The sequence below is a fragment of the Emys orbicularis genome, chromosome 11, assembly GCF_028017835.1.
Source record: "Emys orbicularis isolate rEmyOrb1 chromosome 11, rEmyOrb1.hap1, whole genome shotgun sequence".
In the NCBI taxonomy this organism is placed as follows: Eukaryota; Metazoa; Chordata; order Testudines; family Emydidae; genus Emys; species Emys orbicularis.
In genome coordinates this window covers 55336690-55361497 of record NC_088693.1, presented here as the reverse complement: position 1 = coordinate 55361497, position 24808 = coordinate 55336690, and the positions used below count along the sequence as shown (strand labels likewise).

Genomic DNA, 24808 nt, shown 5'->3' with positions numbered 1-24808 from the left:
AATAGGGACCAGACAAAACTTTAGTTAACATTTGCATTCTTGTCTTCTAGAATCAAACAAATGAGTGGACATCACTATGTAAAATGAGAGATATTCCTTGCTCAGATGATTTTTCCCTAACAAATACTTTGGGAGAACCTGTTAAAATCAGAGCTTGGAACATTGCTGGATTACCATCTGACATGTTTTCTATTGATAACGGTATCATTATCTCGTAAGTAAGAAATTCACACCTGCTAGCTTTCATGAAACAGCTTCTTACAGCATACTTTTCAGTTATTACTTTTATGGACACATTATATTACTGTATGGCAAGTTCAACAATTAAACGAAACAAAAACAAGGCTGATTCTATTTTTTTGCTATATACTTTTTTCAAGGCTTCTAGTGTGTAAAGTAATTCACTCCCCTCTTAATTTTCATGAGTTGCAGTAAAGGGATTGAACTTTTTTGATGTTAGAAGGTTGCAATAAACTACATTTTATGAACACGTAGTAATTTTACTTGTAAATGACCAATCAGTAATTAAAACAGAGCAAATCTTGGATACCTCTTGGTAGAGTAAACTTGGAGTAGACTAGCAGCAGGAAATGTTCAGCTCTATGAAATGAGACTGTTATTCTGAAGCTCTAATAGATTAATACCCTGCACTTGTGGAATTCAGAGGCAGTCCAACATTGTTGCTGGACGCTCCAGGACTATGCTTTCAGCAGAATTCTTCTGAAGCTGTAGAAATACCCCAGCAACCAATTATTAGCATTAAAACAACAAATTTCGTATAATGTATTAATGAACCTTAAGGCAAATATATGTTCAATTCTCCCTTTAAATAAAAATTTCAATTTGCTACACATTTTATTCCCGTCACTTAGCAGACTACCATGGTGGGTCGAATGAGAAGAGAAGCTTCTAATGGAAAATTGTCAAATAACAAATTCTGCATTCTACAGCACAGCTTCTCTCCTCCTTCATCACTATTGGGAAGTAGTGAGCAGTGAATAAAGTAGGGTGGAGGGGGAGAAGAAGCAGAGTTGAAGTACAGGAGTTTTGTAGTAGAATATTGGGTAGAAATGAAAGTCTCTCTCCAATCCATATAAAGCTAGAGCTTTGTAATTCAAAGAATGATTTGGGAACCGACTCTGGACACCTTCCTACCAATAGAAGCCTCTGCAGACAAATGGAAACCTATTTTGCAAATCTTGCTGAGATGAAGCTTATATACATTACCCACCAATGCCTCTTGTAGACAAAGTCTTCATTCCTAGTCTTTAAATAGTTCCCTGGATGCCTAGCACACCAACTGATTTTAACATCTTGCCTGCAGCAACTTTGAGGCCCTAAGGCTCTGTCATGTTGAACAGAATGAGATGAATAGGATACAGTTGGCTAATGTATTGCATGTGCTTCAGATATCTCTTTAGAACTCTAGGAATGCCCATTCATGCTACAGCCTTCTAAAGAGATGCTAAAGATGGGTACAGAATGATGGGGAAACTGTTTCTCTGGAACTAAGGAAAGAAGAACTTACATTGAACAGAAAGGTTTCTGGCGTTATAAGAGTAACCTTTCCTCATGGCAACAGCAGTGTGGTACTTGTATAAATAGGGGAACTAGTTCCAAAACCTGGCTTCATGAAGTAAAGCCAAATAGAAATGTCAGTAACAAGCTTGTTTACATTAATCAGACTGACTGATTAAACGTCTGATAATACTCAAATGGGGATTCTGATCTTCCTTTCTCCAGGGCTGATACTTAATTTCCCATGGCACTTGGTTATAATACGTCAGTCAACTAGAACCTCTAGTGTAGCTGAGATCACCAGAACTTTTTAAATGATAAGAAATTCTGCGTCTTTCTTGATGCTAGTAAAATGTCTGTCAGGAAGGAAGATCTTCAGATCTTACAAGAAGTGAGACATAGGAATTAGCAAACTCTCAGTGGCCACTGCTTAATTCTTCAGAAGAAGGTGCAAGAAACTCCACAGTGGCCAACTATGGAAACACATTCCAATAATGAAAGTTTCTTCATAAAGTCTCTTGGGTAGTGGTTGTCTTAGGCCCTGAAACATAAGTAATTATATCCTTTCTAAGTAGATTATGTAAGATAACTGTGGCTGTAGAAAATTAGGTCGGTTTAAATACGTTGGTCAGAGGTGTAAAAAATCCACACCGCTGAGTGGGGGTGTTAAGCCGACCGAAGTCCCCATGTAGACAGTGCTAGGTCAACAGAAGAATTCTTCCATTGACCTAGCCACCGTCTCTTGGGGAGGTGGATTACCTGTTCTGATGGGAGAACCCTTCTCATTAGCATAGGTAGTGTGAACACTGAAGTGGTACAGTTGTGACACTTTAGCATGTTAAGTGTTGACAAGCCCTACATATATTTTGAGTCTGGTTCCCCCTTGCATTCCCGTTACGTAGGGAAATCCTCCAGTGGCAATGTCATTTATGTAAGGCAAAATTCAAAAGTTTTAAAGCATGGCTGCTCTACCCTTGAGATAAGAGCTCAAATTCGAGAGTTGCACCCACTTTTGCTAAGTCTGAATTTGCTTGACTATCTGCTTCATTTCTGTTATCTTAGATGTAAAAATCTATCTTTGGTGGAAAACTGAGTTCATTCATTAGAAATGTCGAAGTTATTTGTATCATGAATATATTATAGCTGTTCAAAATGCTACAAGTACAATATAGATCTTTAAACTTAAAAGATCTGTAAAATTAAATCAGATGAAACTTTATTCTAAGTATGCGCCTAGAAATATTTTAATTATTTTTGTGCTCAAAGGGTCTGTTCAAGTCAGTGGGACTCTCACACGAGCATCTGAAGGCAGAATTTGTCCCTAAGTATTTTATAAAATAGATTAGAAGGTTGTGTTTAAATTGCACCATAAAGTAAACTGCATTAAAGTCAAGCTTACCGTAAACATTTTAAGGGTACATAATCTAATTCTGAAAGTTTAGCTATCTCCATCTTTTTCCCCTCCAGAAATGCAAGAAGATGGCCTCTGATGATAGATCCCCAGGGCCAAGCAAACAAATGGGTAAAGAATATGGAAAAAACCAACAGTTTGCACATAATTAAACTCAGTGACCCTGAATTTGTGAGAACACTGGAAAACTGCATTCAGTTCGGCACTCCTGGTAAGTGATTGAATAATGAAAGTGTAGATTTCCGAAAAAACCTGGAGAGGGCACAATTAACTCAAAAATAAGGATGATAAAAGTACCAAACATTGTCAGATTCATAGAAAAAGGGAGATTTTGTTATCCATCGTTTTTTGATAGTTAATCAAATTAGATCTTTAGTAATTGAAGTCACAGCAGGTTGTGAGATTTTTCATCTCAAATATCAATTTGAAATCCTCTCTTTAATTTGGCTCCTTTAATTGTTTGAGATTTTGCCATATACTTGTTTTCATGTTACAATAATTCTACTTTTACCTTCCAAAAAATGTATAACACACTGTCTGTCAAATTGTCTGTTCCTGCATGGCTCTGCTTATTTTACAAATAGATAGTATTCAGTGTAATACTTTTACTGACATTCTTATATACCATATCTCATCCAAGGTAACAGAATCAGAAAATAATTACTTACAGTTAACTATTTGAGTTATTTCTATTGTTGTTTTTAATGAAAAATTTAACTACAAGTAAAGAAACAACTTATATATCCTTTAAATTCCTTATAGGGCAGTGGTTCTCAAACTAGGGCCGCCGCTCGTTCAGGGAAAGCCCCTGGTGGGCCGGGCCGGTTTGTTTACCTGCCGCATCCGCAGGTTCGGCCGATCGCAGCTTCCAGTGGCCGCGGTTCGCCGCTCCAGGCCAATGGGGGCTGCGGGAAGCGGCGGCCAGTACGTCCCTCAGCCCGCGCCGCTTCCTGCAGCTCCCATTGGCCTGGAGAGGCGAACCGCGGCCACTGGGAGCTGCGATCGGTCAAACAAACCAGCGGCAGGTAAACAAACCAGCCCAGCCCCCAGAGGCTTTCCCTGAACAAGCGGCGGCCCTAGTTTGAGAACCACTGCTATAGGGGGAACAAAAATAGATTTCAAAATTGGGATTAGGAGCCCCAATGCCATTGACATTCAATAAGATTTGAGTGACTAATTCTTTTAGGACCCTTTGAAACGCTAGTATACTCAAACAATACTACAGTTCAGAGAATCTTCATTGCCCCATTCAAACTTGATACATATCACAAAGCAAATATAAACTTCCTTGAACCTTTAAAAAAATTATTTAAGAATGTTTTACCATATTTCTACCACATCCTTAGACCCATATTTGTATTGTGGAAATAGTACCTGTTTGCACATCGTAAGTACACATTTAACAGAGATCTCTCTTGCCAAGATAATGAATCAAAACCTAGTTATTGTTGTGTTCAAGTGCTGCTGGAAAATGTTGGAGAAGAACTGGACCCTATCCTAGAACCACTTCTACTCAAACAGACATTTAAGCAGTCTGGTAGTATATGCATCCGTCTTGGGGACTCCACCATTGAATATGCTCCTGACTTTCGCTTTTATATTACAACCAAGCTGAGAAACCCACACTATCTTCCTGAAACATCTGTTAAGGTGAGAGAATTGAAAATTAATGAGTTTTGTTTTAATATTAACATTACTTCCCCTGTAGGCTGCAGGCAGAAAAGAGTTCCTGGTATCTAAGTTGTTGTTGTTTTTTTCCTTCTCTTTCTTTGACAATATTGGCATCATCTCTGAGTAATCTCTAACTGCAGATATTAGAGTTGACAAAACATTACTGTTCACAAAACAGTCATTCATACTCTGAAGAATTTAATCTAAACATTAATTTTTGGTATTTAACTTCCTCCCCAGTTCATGACTTTTTGTGCCAATTTTACTGATTTGCTTTTCTGCATAGAAATATCTACTGGGAATTTGGAGCCCCATGCACATACAGGCTACAAATTGGGCTTCTAAAATCTTCTAGAGAGTTGGTTCTATGGTGACTGCTGTTGGCAGGACTTCAAGCAGTGCCAGGCTTTGTGCCTTGGATATATACAAGAATACAAATTTACAGAGAAGTGACAAAATTATTCCTGTTTCCACCATATAGTTTTTCCAGGTTTTTATAATGTGATAACAGTAGCGTTAACCACTCACATCAGACTTCACTTGTCAATCATCAAACTATAAGGAACTAAATGAGTTATTGTGGTTGTTGCAAGTTAGGGAGCAGAGGTATATTTCCTGCTTCATAGAATAAGGTTAGTGTTTTCTTGCTCCTTGCAGTTACTCAAAAGCTCTATTACACTTTTTATTCACTGTTACTTTTAAAGAGTTTTGTATGTTAGTGGGTCACAGACATACAATTAGGCTGAATGTTGCTTCTATTAGAGCACGAAGCCCTGAAAACTAGATCTGAAATTTTTCAAATTACCGGTAGTTTTAAGACAATCAGCAGAATGGGACAATAACTTAATTTCTAACTGACATAGGAAGAAAGGGTAGAAATAGAAATTAATGAAAATAAAGAACCTCTCTTTGCTTTATTACACCTCAAAGGACCCACACATTGATTTTTTTTTAATCAAAGATGAAAATATGTAGGTACAAGTTAAAAAGCAAAGATGAAATATAAAAAGAAAACATCCAAAACCAAAAACTATTATGCTACATATAAATTTAGAAATGACTTGCACAAGAAAAAGTTTAAAAATCTGATACATGTATCATAACAAGTTAAATAAGACAATATTATTTCAGGCCCTGAATTTCCATTGTGTTGCACCAGTTTTATAATAGTTGAACTCTGTTGATTTTAATGGAGTTATACCAGCATCAAACTCATGTAATGAAGTGGAAACTCAAGTCCTATATCTAATTCAAAAAAACCAAACTTTCCTTGTGTTCAGTAATGGTCTTCATTTGTATGTACAACTTTGGTTATATATAAATCTTTTACACATTATCACTTGTGTCAACAATTGATCATATTTACCTATTCATCACCAGTCTTCAATGATTCCATACACAGAGAGTTACCACTTTTGGGTAATTGACTCTGAACACCCCTCCTCACCCATATCTGGCCTTTTATTGTCAAGGAGTGGGGGAGAGAGAGATGGAAGTTCCCTGCCACAAGGTGACTGGCCTGAACTCCAGCCCACGCTTGAATTTCTAGAGTGTACACACCTGTTCAAGTCTGTAGACCTTGGCTCTGAGAGTCACTGCTGTGGGTTTTAAAATGCAGTAGAAAAAATTTCCCTAGGTCCTCTTATCTTTCCAACAGGATGAAGCAAAGGTACTCTATCTCTGGGGGAAGACGGTTGTGGGGGAGAGAATGAAGACTCCAGGATGAAAATCCTGGAAGGGGTTGCTCAGGAAAAGAGCAAGCAGTGACCCAAGGAGATGATGGGCAGAGGCTGAAAAATGAACACAGGAAGGGCTAAAAACTAATGTCTGAGTAGAAGACGGACTAAATCCTCAGGATGGAGGGGCTGAGGGAAAGACTCTGCGGGATTATTGCGTTTGTCTTTTTGGACAGGTATACCCTGGAAGGGATGGACTTTCATTAAACAACTTAGCTGGAGTTCCAAGACACTGGGAGGGGCTTAAAAGACTCCAGGCCGGCAGGTCTGACACTGAGACATCAGAGTTTTAGCAAAGGCCTGGAGAAGGCTGTAGAGAGGAGGAAGGTTCCTGCTGAGGACCCTGAGATACCAGGGAGAAAAAGACTCTAGCTAGATAGAACGTGGCCTGCCAAACAGGGCCGGCTCCAGGCACCAGCCCACCAAGCTTGTGCTTGGGGCGGCACCTGGAGGGGGGCGGCGCGGCGCTCCGGCCGCCGGGGAGAGCGGGGCCACAGCTGGGCTCGCCGGCCTCCCCCCGGGCGCCGGGGGGAGAGCCGAGCCCCAGCCGGGGCTCGCCGCCCTCTCGCTGCCCTGCGCTCTGGCCGCCGGGGGGAGAGCTGAGCCCCAGCCGGGGCTCGCCGCCCTCTCGCCGCTCTGCGCTCTGGCCGCCGGGGGGAAAGCCGAGCCCCAGCCGGGGCTCGCCGCCCTCTCGCCGCCCTGCGCTCTGGCCGCCGGGGGGAAAGCCGAGCCCCAGTCGGGGCTCGCCGCCCTCTCGCCGCCCTGCCCCCTGCGCTCTGGCCGCCGGGGGGAAAGCCGAGCCCCAGCCGGCTCGCCGCCCTCTCGCCGCCCTGCGCTCTGGCCGCCGGGGGGAGAGCTGAGCCCCAGCCGGGGCTCGCCCCCCTCTCGCCGCCCTGCGCTCTGGCCGCCGGGGGGAAAGCCGAGCCCCAGTCGGGGCTCGCCGCCCTCTCGCCGCCCTGCCCCCTGCGCTCTGGCCGCCGGGGGGAGAGCCGAGCCCCAGCCGGGGCTCGCCGCCCTCTCGCCGCCCTGCGCTCTGGCCGCCGGGGGGAGAGCCGAGCCCCAGCCGGGGCTCGCCGCCCTCTCGCCGCCCTGCCCCCTGCGCTCTGGCCACCGGGGGGAGAGCCGAGCCCCAGCCGGGGCTCGCCGCCCTGCCCCCTGCGCTCTGGCCGCCGGGGGGAGAGCCGAGCCCCAGCCGGGGCTCGCCGCCCTCTCGCCGCCCTGTGCTCTGGCCGCCGGGGGGAAAGCCGAGCCCCAGTCGGGGCTCGCCGCCCTCTCGCCGCCCTGCCCCCTGCGCTCTGGCCGCCGGGGGGAGAGCCGAGCCCCAGCCGGGGCTCGCCGCCCTGCCCCCTGCGCTCTGGCCGCCGGGGGGAGAGCCGAGCCCCAGCCGGGGCTCGCCGCCCTCTCGCCGCCCTGCGCTCTGGCCGCCGGGGGGAGAGCTGAGCCCCAGCCGGGGCTCGCCGCCCTCTCGCCGCCCTGCGCTCTGGCCGCCGGGGGGAGAGCTGAGCCCCAGCCGGGGCTCGCCGCCCTCTCGCCGCCCTGTGCTCTGGCCGCCGGGGGGAAAGCCGAGCCCCAGTCGGGGCTCGCCGCCCTCTCGCCGCCCTGCCCCCTGCGCTCTGGCCGCCGGGGGGAGAGCCGAGCCCCAGCCGGGGCTTGCCGCCCTCTCGCCGCCCTGCGCTCTGGCCGCCGGGGGGAGAGCCGAGCCCCAGCCGGGGCTCGCCGCCCTCTCGCCGCCCTGCCGCCTGCGCTCTGGCCACCGGGGAGAGAGCCGAGCCCCAGCCGGGGCTCGCCGCCCTGCCCCCTGCGCTCTGGCCGCCGGGGGGAGAGCCGAGCCCCAGCCGGGGCTCGCCGCCCTCTCGCCGCCCTGCCCCCGGCGCTCTGGCCGCCGGGGGGAGAGCGGAGCCCCGGACGGGGCTCGCCGCCCTGCCCCCGGCGCTCTGGCCGCCGGGGGGAGAGCGGAGCCCCGGACGGGGCTCGCCGCCCTGCCCCCGGCACTCTGGCCGCCGGGGGGAGAGCGGAGCCCCCGCCGGGGCTCGCCGCCCTGCCCCCGGCGCTCTGGCCGCCGGGGGGAGAGCGGAGCCCCCGCCGGGGCTCGCCGCCCTGCCCCCCCCCCGGTGTCCTCCCCCTGGCCGCCGGGGGGAGAGCGGAGCCCCCGCCGGGGCTCGCCGCCCTGCTCCCGGCGCTCTGGCCGCCGGGGGGAGAGCGGAGCCCCCGCCGGGGCTCGCCGCCCTCCCCCCCCCCCCCGGTGTCCTCCCCCTGGCCGCCGGGGGGAGAGCGGAGCCCCGGCCGGGGCTCACCGCCCTCCCCCCCCCCCGGCATCCTCCCCCTGGCCGCCGGGGGGAGAGCGGAGTCCCCGCCGGGGCTCGCCGCCCTACCCCCGGGGCTCCGGCCGCCCTCCCCTCCTGCCCCCCGCAGGGGGGTGGGGGGCGGCCGGAGGCTTTTTTGCCTGGGGCGGCAAAAAAGCCAGAGCCGGCCCTGCTGCCAAAGCAGGGAAAGTCTCCGGGCAAGAAGGCCTGGGCGAGGCTTGGTGTAAAGCTGCGAAGAATGAATGTCCCAGGAGAATGGAATCATCACTTAAACAAATCTTGAACGCAGTGGCCTCAGCCATCATATTATTGGCTGCACCCTCTTCTTTTGTAGGACGTATCTTGAATGGGAGGCCACTGGAACAATTTTGTGGAAAAACCCACATAAAATCTACTGTAAACTATATTTCTGAAGCAGCTTCTTTCGGGACCAATGCTTCACTTGATGTAAGATTTTCTGTACATTCCAAGTCTCCATGTAGCAGCATGGAAGAATCTGGAGATCACTTGCTTCTGACGACATCCTTCCAAATATTCTGTTGGTAAGCGCTTTAGGGAGCATAGGGACAAAGCAGTCTGAGAGGCCATGGAGGAGAGAAGGCCCTTCCTCCTTCCAGTGAGAGAAACTTCAGGCTATCTTACCTTACTAGTTGTTCCCTTTAAAACTGATACTCCTTCAGGGACCAGCATCAAGATTAAACATTAGAACAAGACCAGTGTAGCCATTTCTGAGAGTCAGAAGACTCTGGCTGGGCTCCTCCAGAAAATTATCAAATTCTTAACTTGGGGTTTCACAAGTCTGAAAATACTTCCTTTCTTGGAAAGGAGCTTCAAGGTAGGCCTACCTCTCCCTGCCTGGCACAGAACACTGGCTCAGCTGCTTTGCAGGGAGGGGGCCAGGCCATAACATGTGACCAAGCAGTCTGGGGGGCATGTGACCCTGCATGCTCTCCTGTCCCCCACATCGCCTCTGGGAACAACAGACACATAGATATTCTAAGAAGGTAATAAACATCCTCCTAATAAATTACATGAAACTCTCAAAAGATATCTACAAATTGCTTGGATGGGGTTCAGATATTGTTATGAGAGATGGATCAGGCAGTGTCAATTAAAGTAAAAGATGTTCTCTAGTTACTACAAGATGGTCTGATCATTGGACTCAAAGATAACACTTTTTGGAAAGACAAGTCTGTGACTGCATGTGTATTGCACTGTAAGAAACCAAAGGAAATCGCTAATCACCATTACATAACTGATATCATAAGACCACCACGCTCATCAGTCTTCCAGTAGTATGCAGATTCCTATCATGATATTGCCCTGTATGCTGCAAGAAATCATAAAAACCATCTTTCTAGCCTCCTGCAGTCAGTATGCCCCTCTCCTGTGTCTCAGTATCTTGTCTACTTGTCATCTGCTCGGCCAGTTGAATTTTGGAGCTTGGCATGCTCTCTATGGAACCTCAATTATGCATATTCTATCAAGCATGGTAGTTCTTTGAAATGACAAGAACTTCTTTCTCAGGATACCCATATGGTAGGAAGTGGTATTCTCATTCTGTTTAATTCCACACATCCTAATGAAGGGCATAAATTGGATGTGAACAGGGCCATCAAGTGGATAAAGGTGCTTATAGTACAGGCATTCAAAACCTTGGGTATAACTCCTCCCTAGCACGTTATCACTCATTTTGTGAAAGGAGTAGTGATTTAATGTGTGGAGATATCATATACATCTTAAAATGAGATCTGCTCTATGCGGTCTTCTATTCACACTTTTTCAGAAGGTGACTGTCAACAGCCTCTCCTTTTTAAGATGCAAAATTTGTTAGATTGTTGTAACAGTTAAATTTCTATCCAAATTGTGCATAGTCAAATCCCTCCCCCCTTCCCAGGGTTTATTTACAGCTTTCTGCTTTCCTCTGTGAAGCAGAGGGGAAGGGATGAAGAAGGGAAAATTCTGTCTTATCTGTGATTTTTTTTTTTTTTGAGAGCACTCCCTTGGAGCATTATATCCATAGTTTTTCTGGCTATTGCTTGCATGTTAAGTAATTTGGAAGAATAGCGTGTTCTTCTAGGACAGCCTTAAATTTCTTGTCCAGGCTGTATTGCAAATGATTTGAGTTGAATAGCACTTTTTAACCTTTTTTATAATTAGTATTTTTCAACTTTGAAAGCTATCATTCTGGAGAGTTCTGTTTTGAGGGGGTAATTCTAAGCCCAGACTGAGTGCCAGAGTTTTTTGTCTGCTTCCATTTGCTATGGAACTGGGGAATGCCCTATTGTGAAGGCTGTCTTACATGGAGGGAGGAAAGAAAAGAAAATTCACAGATAAGATGGACTTTTTCTTTCTTACTTATTGTAACTGTGGGACAAAAACTCCATAGCACAGAGGATTGTAGAAACTTCAGCCTCAATTTTTCTGCCCTCAGAATCATCTGTTTTAGGCTGTTGCATGGTCTTTTGCAGACTTCCTGAGCATGGAGAGGAACAATACTTTAATTTGATCTGTCTCTAATTGTGTTGTGCTTTGTAATACCTTTCATTTACAGGTAACCTTACTGAACTTCATGATAACTCCAGAAGGAATGCAAGATCAGCTTCTTGGAATTGTAGTAGCAAGAGAGAGACCAGATCTTGAAGAAGAAAAACAAGCCCTAATCTTGCAAGGAGCTGAGAATAAAAGGTATCCGAATAATTTATTTGGTTGGGGACTCTATCTCTTGTCCTTCAACGCTATTTTTGAATGTCCCCTTGATGGCTTTGTTTTCTGAGGAGTCTTAACAGGTTTTGGGGAGAGCAGGAGCTGGGGACAAAGGTTGCTACTTGTTCTCCTACTTGATGTTTTTAGAAACGAATCTTCACAGTGGGCCATATTTGGTCTGTCCTATTGTACTTGGTGGGTGTCCACAGGACCCTTTTCCACATGAAGACAGAGCATGAAGTCTGCAAAGTTGGAGGAAGGCTGGCTATACTTTACCTGCTGCACACTGCATTCCCTTAGAGTCATTTTTGCTTTGTAAGAAGAATAAGTGAGTCCTGTATGACCACAGGTGTTTAGAAAATACAAATAATTTTTCTTAAAAATTAAGCTAAGAACAAAAATAGGTCTTTAATTCTCAGGTTACATATCTTGAATATGCATTGCATGTATGTATGTGTTGTATGAAAATTTTGTATTTTATTTTAGGCAACTAAAAGAAATAGAAGACAAGATTTTAGAAGTTCTCTCAGCTTCAGAAGGAAATATTTTAGAGGATGAAACTGCCATTAAGATATTATCTTCTTCCAAAGTTCTGGCTAATGAGATTTCTGAGAAGCAAGCTATAGCCGAAGAGACAGAAAAGAAGATTGATACTACCCGGATGGGTTACCGTCCTATTTCTGTTCATTCGTCAATCCTGTTTTTCTCAATTGCTGATTTAGCCAACATTGAGCCAATGTACCAGTATTCTCTTATGTGGTTTATTAACCTTTTTGTCATGTCTATAGATAATTCAGAGAAATCAGAAGAGTTACAAACAAGGTAAGAAAGATAATTCTCCATTCTCACTTAATAAAAAAAAAATGTTCATTGGCTTTCACTGTTATTCAGGAAGTTGTCACAGACATTTCTCCAAAGTATATTGTATTTATAATTACTCTTGGAATACTGTTTTGTACTCTTGCACCAAGCAGAAAGGTCCATATATTCTAATCTGGTCTTTCCTTGAGGACCACTTGTTTACAGGTATAAAGAGGGTACAATATGCTAGTAAGTGCTGTTTTCTATATTATTTCTTATTTTAGTTATTACTATTTTAGTCCTGTGTGGAACTAACAGATATGTGCAAGACACACAGTAATTGGCCAGTCACTTTGCTTTCATGCTGTATCCCTTTTGCCAACTGTGTGCGTCTTGTCTTTTTTTAGATTTTAACACAGTTTTGGTTAGAGCCTGTAGATGTCTGTAAAGTGCCCTGCAAATTTTTGGCAATATGTAACTAATAATAATAGGTTTACTACTCTCAGTTACACACCTGCAGTCACCAGTAGTGGGTTGCACACATGCTTCCAGTGCATCACACCAATGAAATCCACACATTGGGCTAGTCCCTCAGGTAGAGCCAAGCTATGTTCCTCACAGATGATGGAGTTGCAGCTGCCTCAGGAGTAGCTCTAGAGAGAAATGGTGACTCACAGTTGTGCTTGCAGATAGCAAGTGAGCAGATAATAATTTACTTCATCACTTATTGGGATGCAGCTTGCTCTCCCACTCATGCCTGGCACACTTGCAGGGGGTCCTAAGCCATGTGCAAGCCTATGTTCTTATTAGGCTAGTCAAAACTCTAGACCTATATGTCAAATTACATATGGCCAAAATGTTAAGAATATTTTTAAGGTTGTAATTCATCAGTGTTCTGCTCTTCCATGTCAGATAAATTCTCATTCAGTGGCCCATTTGATCTTGAAGAAAGCAATTCCCCACATTCTTTGAAGTGACCTGTGATCTATTCTATCTTGCAGCTTAATAGCTTTTGATGATGCTTACATTTTACATTGGAAAAGTCAGTTTTAATTATTTCAGTCCATTCCATTGTTCATTTTCTATCATTTCCTTCAACTTTAGGCATGTTACATCAGATAAATTTATACTGTTGTGGCGAGGTTTACCATGGGGGGATGTTACACTGTTTTCCAAGTTCTTTTTTTGTATTGTGCAAGCAAGTTTTAATTCATGGGAAGATGTGCAATTATAGTTAGTTTTGGGGGTATGAAAAGTTTGATGTAGAGGCAACTTCAGGAGAAAGGGGCCTGAGAGAGCTTCAGGGAAGTTTTTTGTCTAACTTAGGCTATGAAGTCCATTCCTTAGGCAAAATTTCTCCCTAGGAACTGGCCATTGGTGTTGAGCTGAGATTCCTTGAAAGACAGATTGCACTGAATGCTATTTGATCATCTCATTTAAGGAGATCTTTATATGTGTAAATAAAGCAAGTGACACTTTGGTCACCCTAATGACATGGAAGCTGGGTATACTCTGACAGCAAATGTGAAAAATCGGGACAGGAGGTGGAGGAGTAATAGGAGCCTATATAAGAAAAAGACCCCAAAAGTGGGACTGTCCCTATAAAATCAGGACATCTGGTCACCGTACATGTCATCAACTTGAAAACCAACCTGCAATACTCCACAGATTGACTACTGCAAGACACTGGTGTCAAAAGAAGGGACTATACATTTATGTTTGGCAATCACTGTAGTGTGGATAAGTAGTTTTCTCATTTACTACAATTAGAATGAAAATCAGTTGTTTAGTAAACACTAATTCAACACTGTGAAGACTGAAAAATAAGATGAATAAATTCCAAGGCCCGAAGGGACCACTGTGATCACCTGTTCTGACCTCCTGTATAGCACAGGCCATAGACTCCTCCAAAATAGTTCCCTTTGAATAAGAGCATGTCACAGTTTTAGGGTAACTGCAACTCTGTTCCTCCCTCCATAGTTCACTCCAGGAGTTCCCACCAAGTCTCTCGTCTCCAGCCATAACCTTTGTCCCACTCCCTTCGTTTAAGGTTGCATAACTCTCTGCCTTATGCTGTCATATCCCCAGCAAGCCAGTCTGCAAAAAGGCCAGCACCTGTGCTTTGCTTTCTTTCCAAGGGCTATGAACAATATATTGCCATCAATTAAAAGTTACCACACAGCTCTTTCTAACCAAGCACATTTATTCTCAAAGTAAAAGCATTACAGAGAAAACATATAAAAAACAGATTTAAATACACAAACATACTAGGAGTTGTTCATCTGTCTTATGTGGCTCTTGCAGGCCAAAGTCTTTCGAAACCTTCTGCAGGGGTTGTGGCCTCCTTTGGACAGAAGGTCCTGCCTGTTTGCTGGCTCAGAAAGAAAGCCATGACTCAGTTCAAACTCATCCTTTTATACCAAAACAAATACATGCAAACCAGCCCCAGGGATGGAATATCTCTGGAGTTGTTTAGTCTTAGTAACTTGCATTAATCACCCACCGCATACTGTTCCTGTGGGAACTGCGGTAACCCTTCTCCATGAAATACAATACAATCATACATAAACTGTTCATAAGCATAATACAATATGGTCACCAAAGATATTGCATGCAGTTGCAATCTGTCACAGATATTTTAAAGGAAAAAAAATCCAATCTTGATTTAAAAGTTGCAAATGATGGAGAATCTGTCATGACTTAGTAAATCGTTCCAATGGTTAATTACCCTCCCTGTTAATAATTTATGCCTATTTCCAGTCTGAATTGGTCTAGCATCAAATTCTAGTCATTGCATCTTACTATACCTTGGTCTGCTAAATTGAAGAGCCTATTATCAAATATTTGTTCTCCATGTAGGTATGTACAGATTGTCATCAACACACCTATTAATCTTCTCTTTGTTAAGCTAAATAGATTGAGCTGCTTGATTCTATCAGTATGGGGCATGTTTTCTAATCCTTTAATCCTTCTTGTGGCTCTCTCTGAACAAGCTCCAATTTATCAATATCCTTCTCTAATTGTGGACACAGTATTCAAACAGCTGTCGCGCCAGTGCCAAATACAGATGTAGTATAACCTCTTTACTCATACTTGAGATTCCCCAGTTTATGCATCCAAGGATTGCATTAGCCATTTTGGCTACAGTGTCACAAGAAGAGCTTATGTTCAGCTGATTATCCAACATGACCTCCAAATCTTTGTCACTGCTTCCCAGGATAGAAAGTCTTCCCTCCCCCATCTTGTAGGTCTGACCTACATTTTTTGATCCTAGCATGTTCTTTTACATTTTAGCCATCTTGAAATGCATATTGTTTGCATGTGCCTTCTTTCTAAGTGATCCAGATTGCTCTATATCAATGACCTGTCCTCTTCATTATTTATCACTCCCCCAAACTTTGGGTCATCTGCAAACTTTATAAGTGACGATTCTATGAGTTCTCCCAGGGCATTGATTAAAAAATGTAAAATACAAGGGCCCCACTAGAAACCCGTGCACTAGGTGATGATTCCCCATTTACAATTACGTTTTGAGACCTTTGAGTTAGCCAGATTTTAATCGATTTAATATGTATCGTTAATTTTATATTGTACTCGTTTTTTAATCAAAATGTCATGCAGTACTAAGTTAAACCCCTTACAGAAGTATAAAACTACTACATCAATTCTGTTAACTTTATCAACTAAACATGTAACACCCCCACCCCCCAAAATAAGTTAGTTTGAGAGGATCTATTTTCCTTAAACCCATGTTGATTGGCATCAATTATGTTATCCTCCTTTATTCACCAAGTCCCATATCAGCTAAATGAACTAGACAACTTTCTATAGGAAAGAATTAGCAGATACCCTTTCCACTTTTAATGAATTTTTAAATTCTAGTAAACAAAGCTCTCCCAACTGTTCATAACTATCTACTCTCTTCTCTTCAATATGCAATCACAGTTGATTCCATCCAGTAGCCACGCCTTTATATCCACTCACTAGTGACTACACTTAATCTCCTTCTCTAGCTTTTAAACACTTCTGTACTTTTTTAAAATTTCCTAATAGGTCTGGTGAATATAGCAGAAGTATGTGTGGGGGGACAAAATGGGCCAAATTTGAGTAGCGTTGTGATCCTGTGTGCCAGGTCATGATGCCACTCACTTATATTTGGCCCGGCTGCCCCTCTATCATACCAGAAGGGAAGGGGCTCTGTCATTTTGCCATCCAGTTCTAGTCAGGAGCCAAGGGGGAAGGGGGCTGTCCTTTTTAATCAGTTCTTCTAGGAGGTCCTCACTACTTACCAGTACTAAATCTAAAATGGCATCACCTCTTGTTGGTTTAGTGACTGTTTGGTGAAAAAATCTGTAGGCTATCACAACTAGGAATATCTGGGCCCTACCATTATTAGTAGCACTTGTCATCCAATAAATATCTGGGAAAATCCCCCATAATGACACAAATTCCCATTAATATTTATTTTGTTAAAAATATTAAAGAGGTCTACCGTCTGTCTATATCCAAATCAGATCCTGTTTTCTTCGTTCAGCAGTCTCCCCTCACAGTTCTCTGGGCCAGCATGTATCTACATGTCTTCAGCTTCCTCTTGCTTTTCCTCCATCATCTGCTCAAATCCCTTTTTTATAAAATTCATTAATATAAATAAAAGATTATTGCTGCTTTTTTCAACAGGAAGGTTCAGCTCTCCCCTCCCCCCGCAGCCTCCAAAAAAAAAAAAAAAAAAACGATGTCAGTAGTAAAATGTAATTTTGTTGAAATGTTTTTGCATTGTTTTCCTCACAAATTGGTGTACACGTTTAATGAGGATCCTTGATTGTTTTTGGGTAATTGACCAGAAAGTTTATTAGAATAACAGAGGTCTAAGTGAGCTGCAATAGGGTTGCTTAAGTGTATGGGCTTTAAAGTGATATGAATTTAACTTCTCTCTTTCTCTGACACTTGCAGGCTGAAGATTCTCAAGGATCATTTTACTTACTCACTCTATGTTAATATCTGTCGCTCACTCTTTGAAAAGGACAAGCTGCTCTTCTCTTTTTGTCTAAATGTAAATCTCCTGCAGCATGAAAAATTGGTCAGTACTTTAAAGTTATTTGCTATTTTGTACTGTATATATTTAAATGACATACCAATATCCTGAAAAAGGAACATATAACATGTAACTTAAAAAGCCATGATTGGGTGTGTTTTGGTTTTACATGTTTTACTGAGCAATTAGAGAGCAATAGAATAAAATATAAAGTGATCTAGCAAACTTAAATATGATAGCCATTTTTCAAATCTCATTCAAAATAAAACCCAGCCTATAGTATTGCAAATATTTTGCAACGTTGTTATTTATCTACAGACTTTTTATTAGATGGTTGTCAATACTTGTATTAGTTGTAAAGCTTTTATCCATTTAGAATAGATGAAATTGACTAATTTACAATATGAATTTTAGGAGCATTTCAAAATTGAAGTTTCATTTCTCATTAATTGTTACGCTGGAGGAGGGAAAAGTGCCTATTTTATTCATTTACGATGCCAAATATGTTTACTTTAATATAGATGACACATATATTTCTCAGAATCAAACCCTTTTGACACAATTGTGTCTTTTAAGGCTAATAAGTTGTACCTGGTCATTTTGCAGAATAATGTTTTAAACTGATAGGAAAATGCAGCTCTTTTAATTTATATCCCCTGCGGAACAGTATTAATAGTATTAATTTATCATTAATAAAATATATTAGAATGTAAATTCTTTGGGACAGGGCCTGTGTCCCTTTGTGTGTTCAGAAAGCACCTAGCACATTTTGAATAGTACTGCAATCTATGTTTTAAATAATGAATACAGCGAAGTGAAATGTACTTGATTTTAGAACTAGGAGAAGCAGCGGCAGTTTTTGTTGAGTAGAAAGCTGAAAAGCTACTAAATCAGACAATCTTTTAAAATTCCTTTCAGGGACCTTGGTTTACAAGTTCTAGCCCTCAAACGAATTTGCAACTGGGTAGAATGTTGGCGAGGGGATAGGGCTTGTTGGAGACTAATATTTGGTTTTCATTTTCAGACCTGAAATTTGGTCCAAAGAGTCTGAAACACATTAGCTTCCATACATAGCTCTTGATAAGTTTTGATTCCCAGGAAGTATCAAAGTTATCACAACATGTGTGTCTAACAAAGGTGGTTTGTCAAAAAAAAAATCCAGCTACAGTTATCCATTTGTCAGCTCAAGAAAAAACTAGCCAAAATAAGGTTCAGGGTTGGTGCACATCTGCTGTAAACCAGGTTCAGTTAAAATTTCAATTATACAGTATTCAGCTCCAGACTATGAGATTTTTAATTAAATTGAAGTCAAATACTTAATCTTTTTGGAGGTGTACCTCCAATATTACTGCTATGAAAGCTTTACCCACTTTTAGTGCAGAAATTCAGAGAAGTATATCAATTATCTACTTCATGTGCTGATATGGTATTTGTCCGCTCATTAGGTTTCATTGTTAAGCTGTCTCGTGGTGCTCTCTTTTACTGCAGATTAATGCAAATGAGTGGAAGTTTTTACTAACTGGTGGCATAGGCCTGGACAATCCCTTCTCTAATCCCTGCACCTGGCTTCCTCAGAAGGCGTGGGATGAAATTTGTCGACTAGATGATTTGCCAGACTTCAGAAACATTCGCAAGGATTTTATGCGACTGAAGGATGGATGGAAATCAGTGTATGATAGTTTGGTATGTTAACAGAAACAACTGAAGTCTGTTTTATTACTGATTTTCTGTCTCTCTAGGTTAACTGATCACATTAAAATATTAATTCAGAAAAACAAAGAAAATTATATAATTTTGCCCTGCTACATTCTTGTAGTAAATATTAAGGCAAATGTTATGAAGGGGTACAGTACTCCTAGTTTGTCAGCTAACTTCTGTTTAGTGAGTCACAGTTTGGATTGAATTTTTAAACAAATTCAGATAAAAATTATTGAAATGAGTAGGGGTGCGGGGAAAGTCTGCTAATCTTAAGAAAACCAAAATGTACATTGAATCTATTTGTTCACCATGTTTAGCTGTTGGTGCAAAAATATACTGCTTTGCCACTTACACAAATCTGACCATGTTACACCCAATTTGTAGTTTATGCAACCACTGACATCAGTGCTGAATTTGGCTAAGAGACTTCCAGCAAAGTTGTACCTGTTTATACTATGCTAAATTGTCCCCATTTTTATTTTATGCCACCACTATAATGGTGGAAAATATCACCAACATTCAGTCATCAACAACATGAATGCAGCTGTGTTTCATTTGGCAGACCTATAATATCTGTAGTGAGGGGGATAAAGGATAATATATGGAGATATACCTATCTCATAGAACTGGAAGGGACCTTGAAAGGTCATCAAGTCCAGCCCCCTGCCTTCACTAGCAGGACCAAGTACTGATTTTTGCCCCAGATCCCTAAGTGGCCCCCTCAAGGATTGAACTCACAACCCTGGGTTTAGCAGGCCAATGCTCAAACCACTGATGTTTTATTACCCTTATTTCATATAGGCACTTTAGGCTAGATTCACAAGAGGGACATAGGAACTTAATTGCAACTTTAGGTGCCTAAGACCAAGACTTAGTAGGTGGCAGCGGAGTAGTGGTTTTATGAATGCCTGTTACAGGCTCCTACGTTTTCACTGATAAAGTCTCCATGGTGCCTATGTTTTTGTTGTGTGGCACGGCTGCCTACATCCCAACATCACTGAGCAGCTCAGCACCTATCTTCTGCCAAAGTCCAACAGGATGCACAAACTAGACATTCCCCTGTATGTCTCACCTGTGAGACCTGGTCCATTAGGTGTGCATGGAGCTGATGAAAGCAGGGACTGGAACCTGGATTGCTCAGGTGACTGTACTAACCACTAGGCTATAGAGGCAGTTGCTTTTCCTCTTGCCCAATGAGCATTTAAATATTTCATAGGATGTGGAACAGCTTTAATAGGAGATATTGAAAGAGACCCACCCTGAATACCCCATAGCCTCCTGGCTAGAACATTAACCTGGGAGGTGGGAGACCTGAATTCAAGTCTCTGCTCCACATCAGGCCAGGGGGGAGGATTTGAGTGTGAGGGAGAGTGATGGTTTGCAGGGTACCCAAGACTGAGATTCGCCTTGTTACCCTCCGCTACCAATGTGCGGTAATCTTGCCTGTTCTTAGCTGCTGTTAGCTTCCTAACACTGGCAGCCTCCTAGCCAATCAAGCACCCTCCTCTGAGCTATGCTTGCCCTTACTTTGTCTTGCAGATTAACAATAGTTATGCCCTAGTCTTCAAGTCCCTTTGAAGTGTTTCTCTGTGATATCCAGCCCCTATGTGATGGGGGCCACTCATGAGCACCTCCTATTGGTTGGGTGCAAACCTGCACACTCTCTCTATACTCACGGTGCCCCCCCATTGGCTATTGCCCTCATCAGGTGGGGTCTTCAGTGGCTCAGCCCTCCATCTAAGTCACACATAATCTAAACAGATGAAACCCTTCCAGGGTAACAAAGGTCAAACCATAGCCCTGCCTCTGGGCTCAGTTCTCAGCCCCTTCTGGGCTAGCTTTAAGTCTGTCCCTGCCCTGTTATAAAATGGTGCCTCCAGGACTTTTTTCCTGGAGACTCTTTGTTACCACCCAGAAGGGGAGTGAAGTTAAGAAGTGACCTAGCTAGAGAGCTGGGAAACCACAAAATGCAAATTCAACAAATGGTTGACCCTCTTCAGGGTCTTCAGCCCTGTTCCTGTTTAAACATCCAGCCCCTTTTTGTGGCTTCCAAACTAAACTTGTTCCCTTCCTGGGGCTTTAGGCCACTTCCCCAGTAGTTGGACAGGGGAACCTGGGCCTGCCCAATACTCTGTCTCCCAACCCAGGGATCCTACAAATAGCAGCCACATTGCTGCTTTTTTTAATAGCTTCTCTTGCTGCATTCCCTAGGCTACTTTTCACTCTGTCCCATTACCTTAGGGACACAGTCCTTGGGTTCTTTGTCTGTTCCCTGCTAGAGTAGGGTCTCTCCCAGGCTTCCTTGTCTGAAGAGTTCCTCTGTCTTATCCCTTCTGGTCCCAGCCAGGAACTGACCTGCTCAGGTCTAGCAGCGTCTTTTAACTGAGCCTGCTGTGCTCTGATTTGCTGCTTCCCTGCAGCCTTTCTAGGCAGGCCTGGAGGACCCAGTTTTATTGCTTCTTTTCTGGGGCCTTAAAGGGCCCAAAACACCCCATCACACCCTGTGACTAGCTACTCACAGAAATACCAGGTCTGCTGGCCTCAAACAAATTTTACACACACCAGTTTGTAAGAGTCAGCTGTGGTTCTGCACTTTGTTCAACATCACAGCACTTAGATATATTTATAGTGAAAACAATAATAAATTTATCAGATATTCAAGATTCAAGTGAAAGTGAGTTAGGATATTGGAAACAAAAGGTTACATATAAAACAAAACCAGAACCCACTTTCTAGAGATTACACTTAACTAACAGGTTAATCTCCTGTCTAAAGAAGTTTATCTCACCCAGCATCTTTTTGCACCTTTTCAACCAAGGTTGGCAAAGATGTCATATTCATGAATATAAAGGCATTACCCATTAACTTCTTAGGTGTACAGTGATGGGGGCATTCTTTGCCTTCTACTTATAGTCCCAAAGTTTGGTGTCTGTACTCAGAGACAGGATAACCACTCATGGCTTATTTTTTCTGTGTGACTTACATCTTTTTGTTGACTTTGTATGTAAATACGCATCCATTGTGTTAGCTTATAATGCTTGATTTACATCTCAACAGAGTGATTGGTGAATAAACATCTATTGTCTGACAAAAAAGCTGTTTTTTCAGCTCTGCTGGTGACTCATACCGTGATACAGACTCTAAGAGCATATTTTCAATGTATGTATGTAACTCCTTATGTACTATCTGTACATACATTTCACAATGATAGTAATGACGAGTGTGACCTCAGTTTTCATTTAAATCCTCACATGATACACTTTGGTGAACAAGAATGTATATACCAGATTTAGGACTGTCCTGTAATCCCTTTGCCAGTTGGCATTAAGAGATTCTTGTATCACAGGGAGTGCTCCAACCCCTAGGCCACATGGTAGAAGAAGGGCACCACCTCCGCTTCTTCCATTTTTCTTGAGAAAGGGCTGACCTGGCTTAAGTCCCTGACTCCAGGAGAGGTTTCATGTCTGTGAAGCCCAAGCTGAGGTAGGTTCCTAACTCCCTTTAAGGGGTAGGGATGAGGCTATGCACCCTCCTCAGCATTTCCTCCTGGCTAACTTCAACATCTCAAATCCCCGCTCAGTGTGCTGGCTTCTGTGAATCCCTTTTTTAATCACCTAACTCTCACCCTTTACTATATAGGGACCATGGGCACCTAACTCATGGTTGTGTATTCCCCTAATCAACAGGGTCCTTAAAAGTTAGGCACTGGACCCTTAGCATTGCAACACCTAAGTCCTTCTGAATCTAGCTCTTTGTTTCCCTACATTTTAAAAGTAAATTTGCTTTGTAAATCTTCATTAGAGGTAAAGCAGCATGTACCTTAAATGATCCAAAAGGAGCATTTCCTATTACTATTTGAAACTTCATTGCTGGTATCCATTTACAACTGTTTCTAATATTGCAAGTAGAATGCTATGCTAACCAGATAGAAAAGACTGATGTGAAAACTAAAAGGAAGAGCCATGGATATTTAGATTATTCTAAAGGGTACATTTTCAAATGGGTATGGAGAAACTAACTGCCCAACTCCCTCTGACATGCATTATAGTTGCACAGCTATGTTCCTAAGCACTGCTATGAAAATTAGCTGAAGGTAGATAACCAGCTCTTGGTTAGTTAAAACAATTGTCACAAAACCAAACCAAACCAAACCAACATTTAAGGAGAGCCTAGAACTTACTATTGGCTTTGGAATACGCTAAAGACACAGGTAATAAAATCAAGAGCTCCGAACATTGACCAAAAGACATCTTCTCAGGAGCCTGAAGAGACAACTGTGAAAGCAGGATGTTTTTTTTGTGTTAGTGGGGTTGATAGCTGTGAAGAGGCTACCAGGAAGTCATTATAATTAAGCCTGCCTCTCTCTCTCCACCCTTATAAGGATGGTTTCTTTCAGCTGCAGCACTAATTTGGTATTGCTTTTAGGAACTCTCATATTATCCCTTGACAAACCATCTTCACACCCAGATAGGCTGGTACTTTTGGCAATAACAGTATGGACACTTTAAGTAGTCATTAGATCATATCACAAGACTTTTGAAAAATGTTGGGTTGTTTTTATTCACCTTCAGATCTTTGAACTTTTAGGGTTTGTATTTTCTGTTCAGGCATGAGGGCGCAAAACTTTTTTAAAATATTGAAGCTGGCATTTGTGTGTGATCACATCACTTCAGACACTGTGGGTTTAAGATAGATATCCAATATCGTAAGACTCGTGATAAAATTATAAATTGGCAACATTGCCATACTTACATCCCAGCCTCAGCATGAGGCATTGTTATACATTTATATATTGGGGAAAATGAAAGGAAATTATCATAATTTAAGAATTACTCCAAAGCAAGGAATGGAAGGAATTTTGTGTTGTCCCATTTCTTTTTAAATATTTCAGTTTACCTGTATCAGTTGCTGCATAGTGCGAAACACTGATTAGTACATTGTGTTGTAACAGTTATTCAGCATTTTTTGCAATCTCACCTGTATCAAGGGTTTCTAAGAATAAAGCAGTTAGATTAGCCTCACTCTATAATTTGAGTGCTAATTAAATAAAGCTAATCTGCCTTTATGCTCATAGGAACCCCACCATGAGGATTTCCCTGAAGAGTGGCAAAACAAAATGGGCCAATTCCAGAGGCTGCTTATGATTCGCTGCCTGCGGCCTGACAAAGTAAGTGTGGAAGTGCAAAGACTTGCTGTTGGACAGTATCACAGGTTTCACCTAGTGCCCCTCCCTTAGAAATTGTCTGGATTTTCCCCCATTTTACTCTCTCTGTCACTCTTCATTAATTGTCTTCTTCTGTAATCTGAGGGAACTGGCTCTTAAAACCAAAGAATTGCCAGATGCGTATGTATTTCAAAGATATTCAAGCATTCACTGATTACCTTAAAAGAAACAGATCATGTTTGTAGTTTGACAGAATGTAATCTGCTTCTTTGTAAGTAGAAGTTTCCATTTATCAGGAAAGGAATGCAAGTCTTTCCATTTTGAAAGTGGAAAGCAAGCCACTTGTTTGTCAAATTCCTCTGCAAGTTCAAATTGTAAATCTGAGTTGAACATTCCCAAAGCTTGGGTATACCATGGTCAGGTGCACACTTGTATCAGCTGTAAATCTTTATTTAAAAATACAAATTTTGACCATCTAAAAACAGTACAGAAGTATTCTGCTTAACAAGTCAATGTACATTTTATTTTATAAACACTAGTTTATTGGGAGATTTATTGGTCCACATCTGCCATACTGATCAAATATACCTCAAAAGATAGGAGTTCATATTGACTATTATGTACTTTGTAAGTGTCTACAGAAATTAGTACTTTATTATTCAGACAACTGAATCTGATATCTATTCCAATAAGATCAACCATGTTTAGGACAGCCATGTGAAATTTAGACAAGGAAATGCACACCTTCCTGAAAGTCTGGATAGCTCA

The 24808-nt window shown here is 42.7% G+C and overlaps 1 protein-coding gene across 1 annotated transcript in view; it reads left to right on the top strand.

Moving 5' to 3' along the window:
* DNAH7 (dynein axonemal heavy chain 7) overlaps positions 1 to 24808 on the top strand; it is a 248396-nt gene that overhangs the window by 198933 nt on the left and 24655 nt on the right. Inside the window, exons 46-53 of the mRNA XM_065413626.1 lie at positions 51 to 214; positions 2986 to 3140; positions 4389 to 4579; positions 11194 to 11327; positions 11832 to 12167; positions 17097 to 17223; positions 18667 to 18861; positions 23951 to 24043. Of these exons, the coding sequence (XP_065269698.1) occupies positions 51 to 214; positions 2986 to 3140; positions 4389 to 4579; positions 11194 to 11327; positions 11832 to 12167; positions 17097 to 17223; positions 18667 to 18861; positions 23951 to 24043 (1395 nt within the window). The remainder of the gene's footprint in view (positions 1 to 50; positions 215 to 2985; positions 3141 to 4388; positions 4580 to 11193; positions 11328 to 11831; positions 12168 to 17096; positions 17224 to 18666; positions 18862 to 23950; positions 24044 to 24808) is intronic.